Source organism: Schistosoma haematobium, chromosome ZW, assembly GCF_000699445.3.
Source record: "Schistosoma haematobium chromosome ZW, whole genome shotgun sequence".
Lineage (NCBI taxonomy): Eukaryota > Metazoa > Platyhelminthes > Trematoda > Strigeidida > Schistosomatidae > Schistosoma > Schistosoma haematobium.
Window position 1 is genome coordinate 22,269,842 of NC_067195.1, and position 13,930 is coordinate 22,283,771.

Consider the following 13,930-nt stretch of genomic DNA (forward strand, 5'->3'; position numbering starts at 1 on the left):
TAAGACTCAGTAAACCCATGCACGCTGTGCTTGCCACCCATCTAGGTTGGTCTGGCTCGATACTACATTTCTTCACCAGAACCAAAACTCAAAACACGGTGCCATTAAACACTAGTTAGGCCATCCACCAAATTGTGCTATCTACTTTAGAATGCCGTACGCTGAGTGATTTTCCGAATTTAACCAATATCTAGGGCGACCTTAGTGGTTTCTCGAATGATACACAGAAAACCAACATTGAAACTTTGTGCACGCTTCTTCAACCGACCCTCTGATCTGAAAGACTAGGAAGAACAGTGATTTCACAGAGGGAACAAGACTTTATGACTAACAATCACGAACCACAACTTCATGTCAAATAATTTCTTTCACGCCTACAAGTTATTTTTACTAATAAACAATATTATCATTTTAATTTTTGGTTTCCTTGTCATGCTGCAACCAAGGTTGGCAAGTGACTCGGGAAAATAGACGAACAAACGCTAAGAACTTAATTCTCATACGAATGAACAGACATAAAGGGTTCCTATACCCAGTATATCGATCAATTTATTATATAGATCGGCTCATATGATAGTATAGTCGTTCTCCAAACTCTACCAATATGTTCTAGATTATAAGTAATACTAATTTTGTAAACTTTTGGATTTACTCTAAGGTGATTGCTAAATTCACATTTCGAGGCTCATAGACAATGGAAAGGCAGATACTGGATAAAATTATAATTCCAAACCAAATGTTGTTGTTTCCATTGAGTTGGATAGGAATAACATACATATATAGTTGTAAAGCATACGAATATTTTTCTTCACAACCAACTATGGAGACAAAACCGATTACAGATCTTCAACGTTTATGTCTCCCTGGGACTAGAACCAAACAGATAAACCCAATGATGAAAAGGAAAAAACAAAGGAACCAAGTACGATGACTGAGAAATTTTCATAATGATAGTTCATGAAAGTCTAAATACGTTAAGCTTGTCCCATAACATGCATCAGGAGAGAATAATAACCTGACAGTGGTGTTATTGTGAAATAGACCTGCCAATCTCCATATAGTATAACTTCGTCCTAAGATCACATAAGTGGAGCAGTCACATTATTCCTATTTAGTCGAGTGGATAAAGCCTGTTAGTCGACTGGAAAAAAGTGTAGTGACCAAAAATCCAGTATTTGGTCTGAATGTAGATCTAACGAATCACTTTCTTTAATTAGACCAAGACTGCGTTCTTCTGTATAGTGTACAAACCGTTTTCGAGTGACTCGTATTAGATTATATCAAAACACAAACTCTCATACGGTACAACCTCTGCTATAAAGTGAAAAGTTTCTCTAGACCAAAATTAATGTACTGCGAATTAATAGGAATATTCCTAACGAGATGAGATCGAATATCTCTGTGCCAGGATTTGAGTGACAGTTTCCAGAAGGCACTCAAAGGTCAACAGTCTTCAACTAAACCACACCGTAACCTTGGGTCTGGTTAAACACAACATTATTATCAATGACTCGGCAGTATGCTAAAATAAAATTAAGTAATAAATGTAGACCTCTAGCCTAAGTCAAATAACAAAAGCACAGACAAAGAAGACTGAAAAACATGAGACGTGGTTACAAGAGACCTGACAAAAATTAAATACAAGACAAGAAGAGAGGACAAAGAAATGAAAATACTATTCAGTGAAAGTCTTGAGGGATTTTTGGGGGCTTCTTTTCGTTGCGGTAAGTAATCTCATTTCACGAACTGAAGTCAAACACCTCTAACACAATCTACCTCAAACAATGAAAAATGGTCGAACAATTTCGTGCATTGGTTGATGTTAGACATTAACACCGTTGGATGTTGGCTCAGTGATCCAAAGTTGAGGAATCCCTTACTAGGACGAAACGGCCGTCCAATGCCTCCTGGTTTTCAGTGGTGGTTTAACACCAATCGATTCATGGTCTCAATTGAAAACAATCAATAGAGCTGTATAATTTTAAAAGAAATTGGGAAAATTAATGCTAAAATCCAATATTTATACATAATAGCAACTTAAAAAGATAACTAATTCTAAGTCAGGTCATTATACTTCGTCATAACTGAAGGACATGACTATTGGGTAGGAAGGTTCCTATTTTTTGCAAACATCTTCACAACAACATTTTCAAACGTATAGCATTCATTCGCTAAGCTCATTAGCGACGTTATAGGTAGAATCAGTTACATCATGAACCATTTAAGAAAAAAATCTGTAGTCGTTAACAGCTTTTGCAAGTTAATATACAGATCAGTGTGAATTTACATGCGGTCGAGTAGAACAAATAATTGCATCCATTACACAGCAATCTCCAACACATTCATTTACATCATAAATGATTCTTTAAATTTCATCTGAACCATTCCTGGGTCAAGATACATAAGCTCAGGACATAGAGTTGTAACACCAGCTAAAGTTTTTCTAGTTCCAATAAATAAATCAGTAATACGAAAATGAGCTTACCCGTTATTGAACAAACTTAGTCAACTCTTTTTTGATATGATTTCAATTTTGTACTCAACTTTCAGTCGGGCAAAATCTTCTTATTAATATGATATGGCCGAAAATCATATATTCTGCTGTCTATTCATTACTACATTGTAAGAGTGTATGTCACCAAATACACTACAAATGGCGTGATTTTTATGATTTCTTACTATAAAGGAGCGAGTTCTTATTACATTTACTTTGAAATACAATTATCATCATAAATAGTGAATGGTTTATGTATCTTTGCATTCACAATTTATTGTTTTTAGCGGTGGTGTAACAAACTTTGTAGTGGCAAATAATTCCTCTAAATAAGTAAATTTCTTGGTATTAAACATCGATTATAACCTCATCAGTTCAAATAACCTGACTTTCTATGATGATGAGGAGTATTTGAATTATAGTATGAACTAAGAATCCGAGAACTAACGCAATCGGATCAAGAAGTACTAGATAAACACAAATGAATGTACTGTATTTAGAATTCAAAATCAAGCATTCAACAAGTACAAAGGAATCATTAGTTCATTCAAACACCACACTTTCTCTGACAGTAGCGCCCAACACTCATTGTGTATTTTGATGCTGCATCACTCACATTAGATGTTCCACTCATCCATTTGTTAACCAGCCTAATAGTTCGTTACTCCTTAACCTTTACAGGGACTCATATACACTTTGTTTTCTAGATTAGGCACTCGTTAAGTTAATGCCTATTACGTGAGCGCAATTTTTACAGAAGTTTGATATAATTGGAGTTTGGCAAACTAGTTTAACTTTTATTATAAGATTTTAACCTTATCCCCACTCCATGAGTAACTCAGAAAACAGTGATAGGTCAAAAACTGTACCATTGTATTATTCACTAAAAAGCATTACTTTAAACAACTAACTGAATAAAACCGATATTAAAATAGTAAGGACCTATCTCTGTCATCACCCCTTCGGGTTTTATCTAACATACAACCAATCCAATAACATACAAGGACGCTGAGAATATGTCTTGTAAAGTGATACTCAAGCTCCCATCATATTGTATTTAAAAAATGTTATTGAATAAACTAATTGGAAGTGATAGTGAATCCCGGTTGCAGCATGTTTATTTCACATGTTAACGTGTTGAATAGTTGCGCTGGTAATAACTAGAGTTTTCCGTGAATCGATGAAAGATTTCCATTTGCAATGGGACATTTCATAAGGTTTGGAGTTAAGTTCAAACTAACGAGAACTGAAATATCTACTTCCAGTCTTCTAAGCAAGATTTAAAAGGATTTTGAAAGTTTGGTGAACTACTATTCTATCAGTTAGGATATACAGTCTTAAACTATTCTTGTGTTGAAAAGCACGAACGATGTAATGATAGTACCTACGTTATGTGTGTAATTATTAATGAATTTACCGTTCACATATTCTTTTGTTGCAAAACGATGTGATTGTAAAGACAATATATCCAAAACCGACCACTTAAAATATTTCATCTAATTAAAGACATTGTAAATTATTAGAGATAACTTACTTCTAATTGTTTCTGTTTAGCGATCTCTTGCAGATCAGTTCCGGGGGATATGCGACAGACCACACTTAACGGAACTGGTGAGGTTTTTTTCTTCAAAGTTATTAAGAAAATCGAGAAACCAGGTATCCTTTCACGTAACACGGCTAAATACTGTTTTTTTTATCGTTGTAAGTGAATCATAGTCAGAACAATTTATCAAGTGCCGATTTCATTATGGAGTTCACCTTTTAATAGGTTTTCGTTAAGTTCGTAAGAGAAAAGAAGAACAGTAAAGGGTAAGCACACAAGATGAATTTAACTTTAATGATTAAAGGCGTAAATAACAATTAGTAATAATAACAGCGTAAAATCTAGACAACTTGGTAATTAAGACTAGAGGTTGATAGATCAGTGTTTTGAGTGTGTTACATCATGAGAATATGTAAATTGTTCACATACATCGGGACTGCAAAAGCAAAAGTAAGGTAGATTTATGAAGATACAAATTATGCATTTCATATAGAAAACTTAATTTTTTCCCATCGTCTCTCTCTCTCTTTAATAATTAACAAGTTTATACTAAAGCAATTCCAAGTATGACTATATTATACCTAACGGATTTGGATTTTTTGCTGATCAACAAGTGAATTGTTAAAATGTACTTCGAAATAGGAGAATATCACTAACCGTTTGTGAGATGTTTTATCAAACAGTTGTACTCAGTGTTAAGGGAATAAGCACCACACATACGGGGAGCAATTATTAAGTGGATTTCTTTTCAAAAAGTTTAAACATGCATTACACAAAACACAATTTATATTTGTTTGGACTATATACCACGCTGAAATTTTACGAGACTTTCATGAGAACTACGTATGCATGTGTATATTTTTGCAGGCTAAAGTAACAGTTTACACGTAATGTATATTTTATAGGTAGACATGAAATTGTAAAATATATTGTCAATCTATCAGTATTTCTTAATGCTTAACTTGGATAATGAAAACAATGAAGTTATACTAATGTCCATGATGATTTTTTCTAACGATAGAAAAAGTTATTTCTTCCTTAACTCGAATATCTGACATCTAGTTCGACCCTAACCCCCAGTCCAAATTCTCTTACATATAAAAGCACCTTAGTATATTTACCTTGTAAAGGTAGATAATTAACACAAAGATAAAAATATTTTAGTCCTTCATGTTAAGCGCATATGAGTTACGACCTCATTTTCTCCCAAAATTAATGGGGATCAGCTAAAAAGGACTGCCATTTGATTAGTTTATTCATTTAGCCGTAGAACTCTATTATCAAGTTTACTTATTTGTCTACCTATAAACTACCCCATACCATTTTTAAAGCTTATTATCATTTTCAATGTACATATAAAATTGATGAACGTTCCATACCATCATTAAGGTTACCGACTTTCTAACCCTTTTTATCTACCTGTCTATCACTGAGCTTTATATAGTCAAAGGGGTGAATATATTTCAATCATAATTTCCTTGGAATAAAATTCCTTTTCATTCAGGTCAAAAATCTCATGGCCCAAGTGAATTCACGCTCAGTGTATACATACATGCGTTTTGATTACGTATGTATAATGTTTGACAGGTTGACTTAGAAGTCATGTACGTGATCCGGAAGTTATCAACTTCCAAACAAATTAAAAGCTAATAAAAATTTACATGTTCGGTAACGCGTTACAGTTTGAACTAATCAGTTTTAACTACACCGATCGAAAATGATTTACGTCTCATTGAAATCCGAAGAACCACTTTTAAAAGGCACAAGTTCCTGTTTAAAGAAAGTGGAAGTGGTGTGTGGTTATCGGGCTGTAATTTTGTAACATATATGACACTCGGTTTATTTTGCTAGTTAATTTCAAGTTAAAACATCATTCAAAATTACTAAACGTATTTCATTTACTCACAAAATGAACAAAAAGTATCAGCTGCATTACAATATAACAGCCGTATAACCCCCCACGAGATAGAACAACTTTACTTTTGAATAACAAGGCTGTCAAGTGTTTTAGGTGCTAAAATGTTGGTCTATTCGGAAAGACTGCCAATAACATAGTGCTTAGCCTTTAGGAACAAAATTTTACATGGCGAACCTAGTAGTCATAGGGTACTAACAAGTCGGGAGTGACTTCAGCATCTGATGACTGTCAAAAAATGTCCCAACTCACCCGACTCTCTTCAAAGAGACGCTTGATATTAGTGAAACCAATTGTGAGGTCAATTGCATGTTAATTAGTAACTCACTAATTACTCCCCAACGCTAAGGAGAAGATTCTGAGTAACAATTCAAGTTGTTCGTTAAATTAACAGCACCAACTAAATTGTCTTGTCCTCTTTGGTAGGCAACTTATCCAAAGGCCTGGAAGTCCAGAAGGAATTCTGACTTTTGATAGGTTACAACCCATCAATCCCAGACAACTCACCTTCAATTATTTTCAGTGATTTCATATAAGCTCTGATCAGAGAACTAAGCATATTGTCTGAGAATATCCGGTTGTTTGAGAGTGTAATATCATTCTTCTATGAAACTATTGTGGAGCTCACCTTCAAAATGGTCAACCTAAAGTATAGTATATTTACTTGGGTATAAGTTTACTTCTAATGGGATATAAAATATTGGTTCTTGTTGTAATCCTCAAACTATGGCGAAATCGCACCACTGTACACTATTGTCTTCAGTGAGCTGATATCTCACAACAGACCTGGTTGAACTCCACTGGTCACGGCTTCTCACTAGAACTCAAGGAAATGTGTCTTGAAGTCAGTCACTAGTGAGCAGATGATTATTATCAGAATGGGTTTTGTGGAGATTTTGGTAATTTCAATAGACCACAGTGGAAAACCTAGAAGAACTGGACGGCCATTTCGTATTAGTATGGGACTCCTCAATACCAATAATACTGTTATTAAATTATATTATTTATTACAAAATAAAAGATAATCGAATGAATGTAAATGTACAATAAAAATAATCTAATAATAATCATATATCGGTTAATAGCACACAGTTTACATATTTGTCAACATTTCCTACTCGCAGTACATACAAACAATTATAAGGATAATTTAATACGTTTAACATTTATTCTGTTTACTCCAATTGATGTTTCAATATTGAAATTGTATATTAAAGTGAATAGTGAAGAAAAGAGGTTAAATGAATACATGATTTAGATAATCATTTCATTATTACTGATAGCACTATAATTAGTAAAGTTTCTAATGGATTTTGAAAGACTTTATATTTAAATTGAACATCTGAATAATAACAATAATACTTCACAACCAACGGTAATTGTTTACTTGAATCCATCTAAATAGAAAATATAACGAATGAGAAATTTGATATTAAAACATTTTACCATTTACGTATAACATAAATTTCAATCTGTGAAATTTCTAAAATCTCCACAAACCCCTTCTGGTCGTATAACATAAACTTTAAAAAAACTTTGTTTTAATGAAATTCTGACAAAATGAAATTGTAGAATGTTTAACCTATTGGTAATTGAACTAGGTAGTGACAAATCATTTATCCATTCAAAGAAATAGCTTTTTTTAAAAAAAATAAGGCTAATAGTTTATAAGAAGTTTAGAATATAGTTAGATAATAGGTGATTTTTATTGGATTTCAGTTTATATCTGAGAACTGACAGGTAATTATATTTAAATTTATGGGTTGATGTTAGCTAGATCACCATTGAAAAACTGGAAGCACTGGACGGTCGTTTCATCCTAGTATGGGACTCCTTAACAGTGCGTATGCACGATCCCGCATGTGGGAATCGAAACCAGGACCTTCGGTTTCGTATGTGAACGCTTAACCTCTAGACCACTGAGTCGGCATCAAACGGTGCTAATGTTTAACGAACCCACATTTCAGTCATTCTATACAGCTGATGAATATGCTGTAAGAAAATAACTGAACAAATTTTATCGTCACAACAACTATCTTATTCTCTTAAATTTCTGAAAAGGTTCGCTTACCGATCTTTTACTTTTTATAGTGTGTAAAATTTAGAAATAATTCAAACTTAGCACTTTTTGAACTAATGACAAAGATCAAAATTGTATATACTGTAAATTTACATGAATGGGCAGGCTTGCAATAGGTAAATGCCAAAAATATCACTATTTATCTTCTAATTTTCAAAAAATGCAATGGGTGTATATCTAATTTCTGATATGATTCTCACATGTTCTTGGACAACAGAGAGTGAAAAACGGATATTTATCATACAATTAGTGTCTCAAGTTTGTTTATTTACAGGGTAATCAGTCTTGGATGAAAAATAGCTATAGTGTTGTTACTTATAAGTAGTATCAGTAGTTAGATTAATATTTCACTTATTTCAAATCATTGACATTTCACAGTGTTCTAATTCAAATTACACTGAACTTCTTGTAAAAAGTGGTTACTTGGTGACGAAATTTAACAGTCATATGAAGGACTTTACTTAATGTCTTGAATGTGTATATATTGTATACTAGCCAGTTCAAGAAACCTTCCACATCTAATTATACACCGTACAAAATTGAACAATATGCTGTATAAAAACTAATCATCACTTATTTTCCATCAATTTAACAGCTGAACACAATATTCACTACCGAATAAAAGTTCACTATGGTTAGGACATTTCAAGATTATTCGGAATTCTATAATTCTATTTTTAGGACGTGTTGTTAATACCTCCACTTTAAGTAATTAGCTTTACTTTTTCATATTAACGGTAAATGCTTTTGAATCTTTTTGATATTTCAGTAGCCTATTTATTAAGACCATAACTTTTGGTAATAATTCTGATTTAATAGATAGAAATATTGGTTTACAATATTACTGTGAGCATAAAAAACACTAAAAAAAAAAATTATCAATAGAATTTAACTCAAATAAACTCACCTAGTTTTAGTATCTTAAGAATATTTCAAGAAAAAAAGTTGTGTTCATTTTTATTGTGAATAGGATTTTTCCACTTGTTCATGCCATCTTGGTAGAATCTCTGTAAAAGGAAAATAGAAACATTTTAGTTAAGTCTTCTGTCATATTGTCTATAGAAAGAAAGACAAATTCCTTCAAAATGTTATCACTTAATATTCATTTTCACCTGATTCCTGATCACAGAAAAGACTTATATATCAAACAGTTTTATGAAACTGGAGCCTAACCAATTTACTACTTACTGACAAGTTTCAGTTTCGGTTTTACTAGTCTCTAAGAGAAATTTACTTAGATTGTAACTTAAATATGGTCAATACATAAAATTATTTTAGATATTAATTTACACCCATTGTAAACTAAAAGGAACTTGTGTCATTCTCAGATGATAGCTGTTGAATGATCTACTTTGACTAAAAGAAATCTTTTTAATAGTCGACTATCAGTTCTATGGTATAAACTTACTTAATATTGTCATTTGACGATATTTTCTGCTCAATGAACTGGATTTACTTAGTTTTATGAATTCTTTTCGACAGATTTCGGGTGTTAAATAGGATTTAGTTTTTCCACATTTACTGACATTAGAATTATTCAATAAATTTCTTGTCCTGTTTAAAGGGATTTGATTTAGTAAAGTACTTTTAGTCAGTGTGATTTCATTTATTTGCATGAACAAATTATGTTTAGGAGGCGGATTATTGGAGGATGCGTTCTTTATGTGTCGAACGTCAATTATATAAAACCACTTTCTCACCGGTATATTCCATGAGTTAATTGGGTTTAGTACACTCTTCTTCTCTATCTTATTATTCTTCAGTTCGAATTGTAGGCTACGATTGCCATCAGTTATCGAGTAACTGGGTTGCACATACTTTATTCGTTTATGTGGTGTTTTTAAAGGGTCAAAATGTTCAATCTGAGTTATTGATATATGATGATTTGAATGATGTAGTTTGTTGAGATAAAACGACGGTATATATTGACTAGTTGTGTCAATATATTTCCAATGCCAAGTATCTTTCGGTCGAATTTTTTCATAATCACTCTGTTTGGCAATAAATGCCGATGTCGAGGAACTTTTAAATGGATATGTTAGTACGTTACTGGATTGTGTTGAATTTCTTGAAAAAATTTTTGATGTCAAATATTCACTGTCGAAGTCATAAATTTCTTGTAGTTTTTTAGTTGATAATGCTATTAAATCCTCAGCTTCTTCTTGTCTCATTCTAGTCAAAAGTGCTTTATCTATAGAGCAGTCATTGCAACATGAAAATAATTGTCTTGCTGGAGAATTGACTTCTGAATACACTAACATCTAGAACTTACAAGATGAAAGTAAGTTACTGAGTGTTATATTTATATTTAATAATCTAAATCAAAAGATAAAACTTACGTCACCGGGTCAGGAAATATGTTAACCTCTGACCAATCAAAATGGAGTAAATTAATTTGCGGTAAAAAAGTTCGTTTGTTTTATTGGTCACATAGATCAATATTTTTTAGTGAGACTTTTTTCTATCAGTAGCCGGGGTTGAAAATACTCCTCCCACCACCTCAAGAATTCTGTATACTAAAATGAAATTTCAAGTTTATCTTTAATAATATTTTAATAATTATAATAGCTTTGACTGTCAAACCTTAAGTGACTTCAGTTTAGTCCTGAATTTATTAATCAGTTAATTCATAATGACAATTAGCAAGGATTACTAGACTCTATGTCTATGTCTTAGTCGAAACTGAGTAAGAAACTGGCAAGCATTAGATATCTCCATTAATAGTCTCATTAGCAATAGAATTACATGAAATCCACATAGGAAGTAAAGCTGCAATTTGGATCGTAGTCTCACGAGAATTATCAACATCACTAATGTAGCACAGACAGGTGCTGGCTAGCAAGCAACTCCAGTTCAAGACTTCTTTTTAAATAACTCAAGCCATCTAATACCAAACGATGGTCACTATAGCATCAAGTTATTTAACCATCTTTTAATTATTTTAACTTCAAAAAATGATCAGAAGCATTTTATTATTTGTCCACCTTTCACCGGTTGAAATATCAGAATTTTTGAATATCATTTGTTCATTTAATATACTTTGGTAATAATTAGTACCAATTAAAACTAATTATGTAGTCATAAAGTTTTTTTTGAAATTTCATTCATCTGAAGGTGATTTTTGGCACACACACACACACATAGGCCAACAAGAGAAAAAACTCAAATTGTTGCTTTACCAAAACTCAAACACTGAACTATACAGAATAGAACTCAACCTCATTATTAAATGATAATCGATATAGATGCCTACATGAAAAATTCAAGGAATTAAATTTCAAATCAGAGATTAAATGACATGAAACTTGAAGTTCTTGAATATAAGTCAATGAGTTATTGTTACTGGACATTTTCGAAAAGTCATAAATTAAGAGAAAGATCTGTTAAATGTACCCCGGTTCCAAATAATTTCACAGTTGATGTAAGAATATTGTCAAACTACATATTAACTTAATAATGACTAAAAAAATAACTGAACTCTGCTAAAGCGTTTTAAGTAAATTTAGTTATCAAATAACTGTGGTTTTAAAATCATGTATTCAAATATTATCAAAATGTCAGAAACCTTTTTTGAATATTGACCGGCAATTAATCAAGAATATTGACATTTCAATTCAGTGTGTAGATCATCAACGCTGGTCTCTGTCGAATGATTGGGGGCCTACTCCAGTTAGGTGTGAGTGATGTAACCAACAGCTGACGTCGAAATCACACCTAGCGGTCAGCATCTAACGTGTATTACCCCTTCGTCCTATCAAGGCACTATGGATGAGTTGAAGACCGTACAACACAAAGGACGCTATTACAGAAATATATTAGTAAGGATGAGTACAGAGAAGATAGTGGGACCACTACCGCATAAGCCAGCCAACGGCATACGACTAAGTGATGCACGTTGATCTGTTCGATATCCAGTGACCCAACTGCCGGATGATTTGGCCAGGGCTCATTGACATTTCACTAATCCTATAAATGCATTAAAAGTTACTATACCACATAAAGAAATGTTTATCATTGTAATTAGAAATATTATTCATGAAATAATTTTTATTTAAAGTACTTTCATACGATATAACAATGAATCTGAATAAATACATGTGAAACATAGTGCGAAAATATAACAAGGATATAACAAGAGTGATAAAAATGCCGAACTGATCAATGGGGGGGAATTGTACATAAGGCTTAGTGTAAATATTCGATTAGAATAAATTCATTTTTTTTAATTTGTTGTTATTTGTAATAGGCATGATACAATAATTACAGGACAAACACTTCATACCTAGTAAATTTATCATAACCCTTTTTATAATTAATAATAAATATAATGGCAAGTTAAATAATATCCACTGCTTTATTTTATAAACCCAGACAATTCGTGGGATCATGGATGCGTACTACTATACACTCACATATTAAAATGAAATAGTTATCCACTACTCACTAAATAGTTAAGGGAACATTTAAAGAGCGAATATTATAAACTCTTTCAAGTATTAGGCTTACTACTTCCACATAGTCTAGTCAGTACTTGATAGTTGAGCTAATCAATGAAAAGATTGATTTCATGTTAAGATAACTAAATTGTTGGTCCCATTCAATACGTCTTGAAATAACTGGAACATATTGCTTTACATTTTACAATGTTTGTTATTCAATTTTATCTTTGTATAATTAATGTGGTACGATCTTCAAAGGTCATATGAATTATGAGTAAACTATAATGAACTTTCGTCCAACAGAGTTAGCTGAGGAATAACGTGAACTGTGTTACACAATCATAAAATAGACATTAAAGATTCATGATAACAGTAATCATAACAATGACTCATTTATTATCTGCTTAGATAATTTCACTAATATATTCTGAATAAAAATGAAGTTAAAAATAGCACTATGTAGTCGTATTGAAATATCCGTCACGTTCCCAAAGCTTTATTAAAATCTCAAATGTTCTAAGTGACTTCTAATCAATATGTAACATTTCATTCTAGCAACGGGTGCAATCATCTATAACTGAATATACTTTATTAATCAGTTTGGTGTTGTGAACTAGAAACGAATTTCCTTTATTTTAAAGTGATTTTCATGGTAATTCGACATTATCTTAAGAATGATTAAGAGCTGAACACCATTGGAGAGACGATTCATTCATGCCTGATACTTGTCAATAGAACACAACGACCACATACATCTATGTATCATGGTAAGCATAATGCTTTTAAGTAAGTGGTTTGGAATACAAAGGTACTTACTCAAAGCACCAGTTATTGAAACATCATGCAGATAATTGTTAACCAATATGAAACTTATGTCTAGACCTTTATACTGGATTGCTTATTATCACCTGTCAGTTTCTAGTAATAAAATTGTGGCGTATAAGAAAAATCACTTAAAGAATCTCAATTCAGATCACGTTTGTTAACCAATTTGTTTTGCTCTATGGATGTTATGAGAATAGCTTGTTTAAACGTCTATATATGATCATAGACACTAGAACTTTAAAAGTCAGTTAACATAAAAACACGTAAAGATTTTTTTCCGCTTTATTTAAAGACTGACAATTTTAGCACCAACTATTTGACTTTATTAATTACTGGACAATTTTACGAGGGAAAAATTATGATGAAATGATATAGAGATATTTTTTCGAATGGTTTATGTTTTATTTACAGATTAAGGGACATATGGATTTGATGAATCACAAATCCAGTCACAATGTATTGTATTTACCTGTCCTTCTACATTTCACAATTACTCATATTCAATAATTTTTCTTTTATTTTCAACCACGTGTAGTTTATTTAAGTTACAGACAACATATTGAAAACGTGATGATCGTCTACTTTGACTATTTTGGTTGCCAAAAAAAGTTTACAAATCTTAATGTTCAATTCA

The 13,930-nt window shown here is 32.1% G+C and overlaps 1 protein-coding gene across 1 annotated transcript; it reads right to left on the bottom strand.

Annotated features, from left to right (window-relative positions):
• Positions 1 to 3,387: 3,387 nt before the first annotated feature.
• MS3_00003041 (uncharacterized protein) lies at positions 3,388 to 10,293 on the bottom strand (the record flags this gene model as incomplete). Its single annotated transcript, XM_012941265.1, has 4 exons — positions 3,388 to 3,404; positions 3,912 to 3,990; positions 4,029 to 4,171; positions 9,441 to 10,293. 4 exons carry the CDS (start codon positions 10,291 to 10,293, stop codon positions 3,388 to 3,390), a joined length of 1,092 nt encoding a protein of 363 aa, XP_012796719.1.
• Positions 10,294 to 13,930: the final 3,637 nt, after the last annotated feature.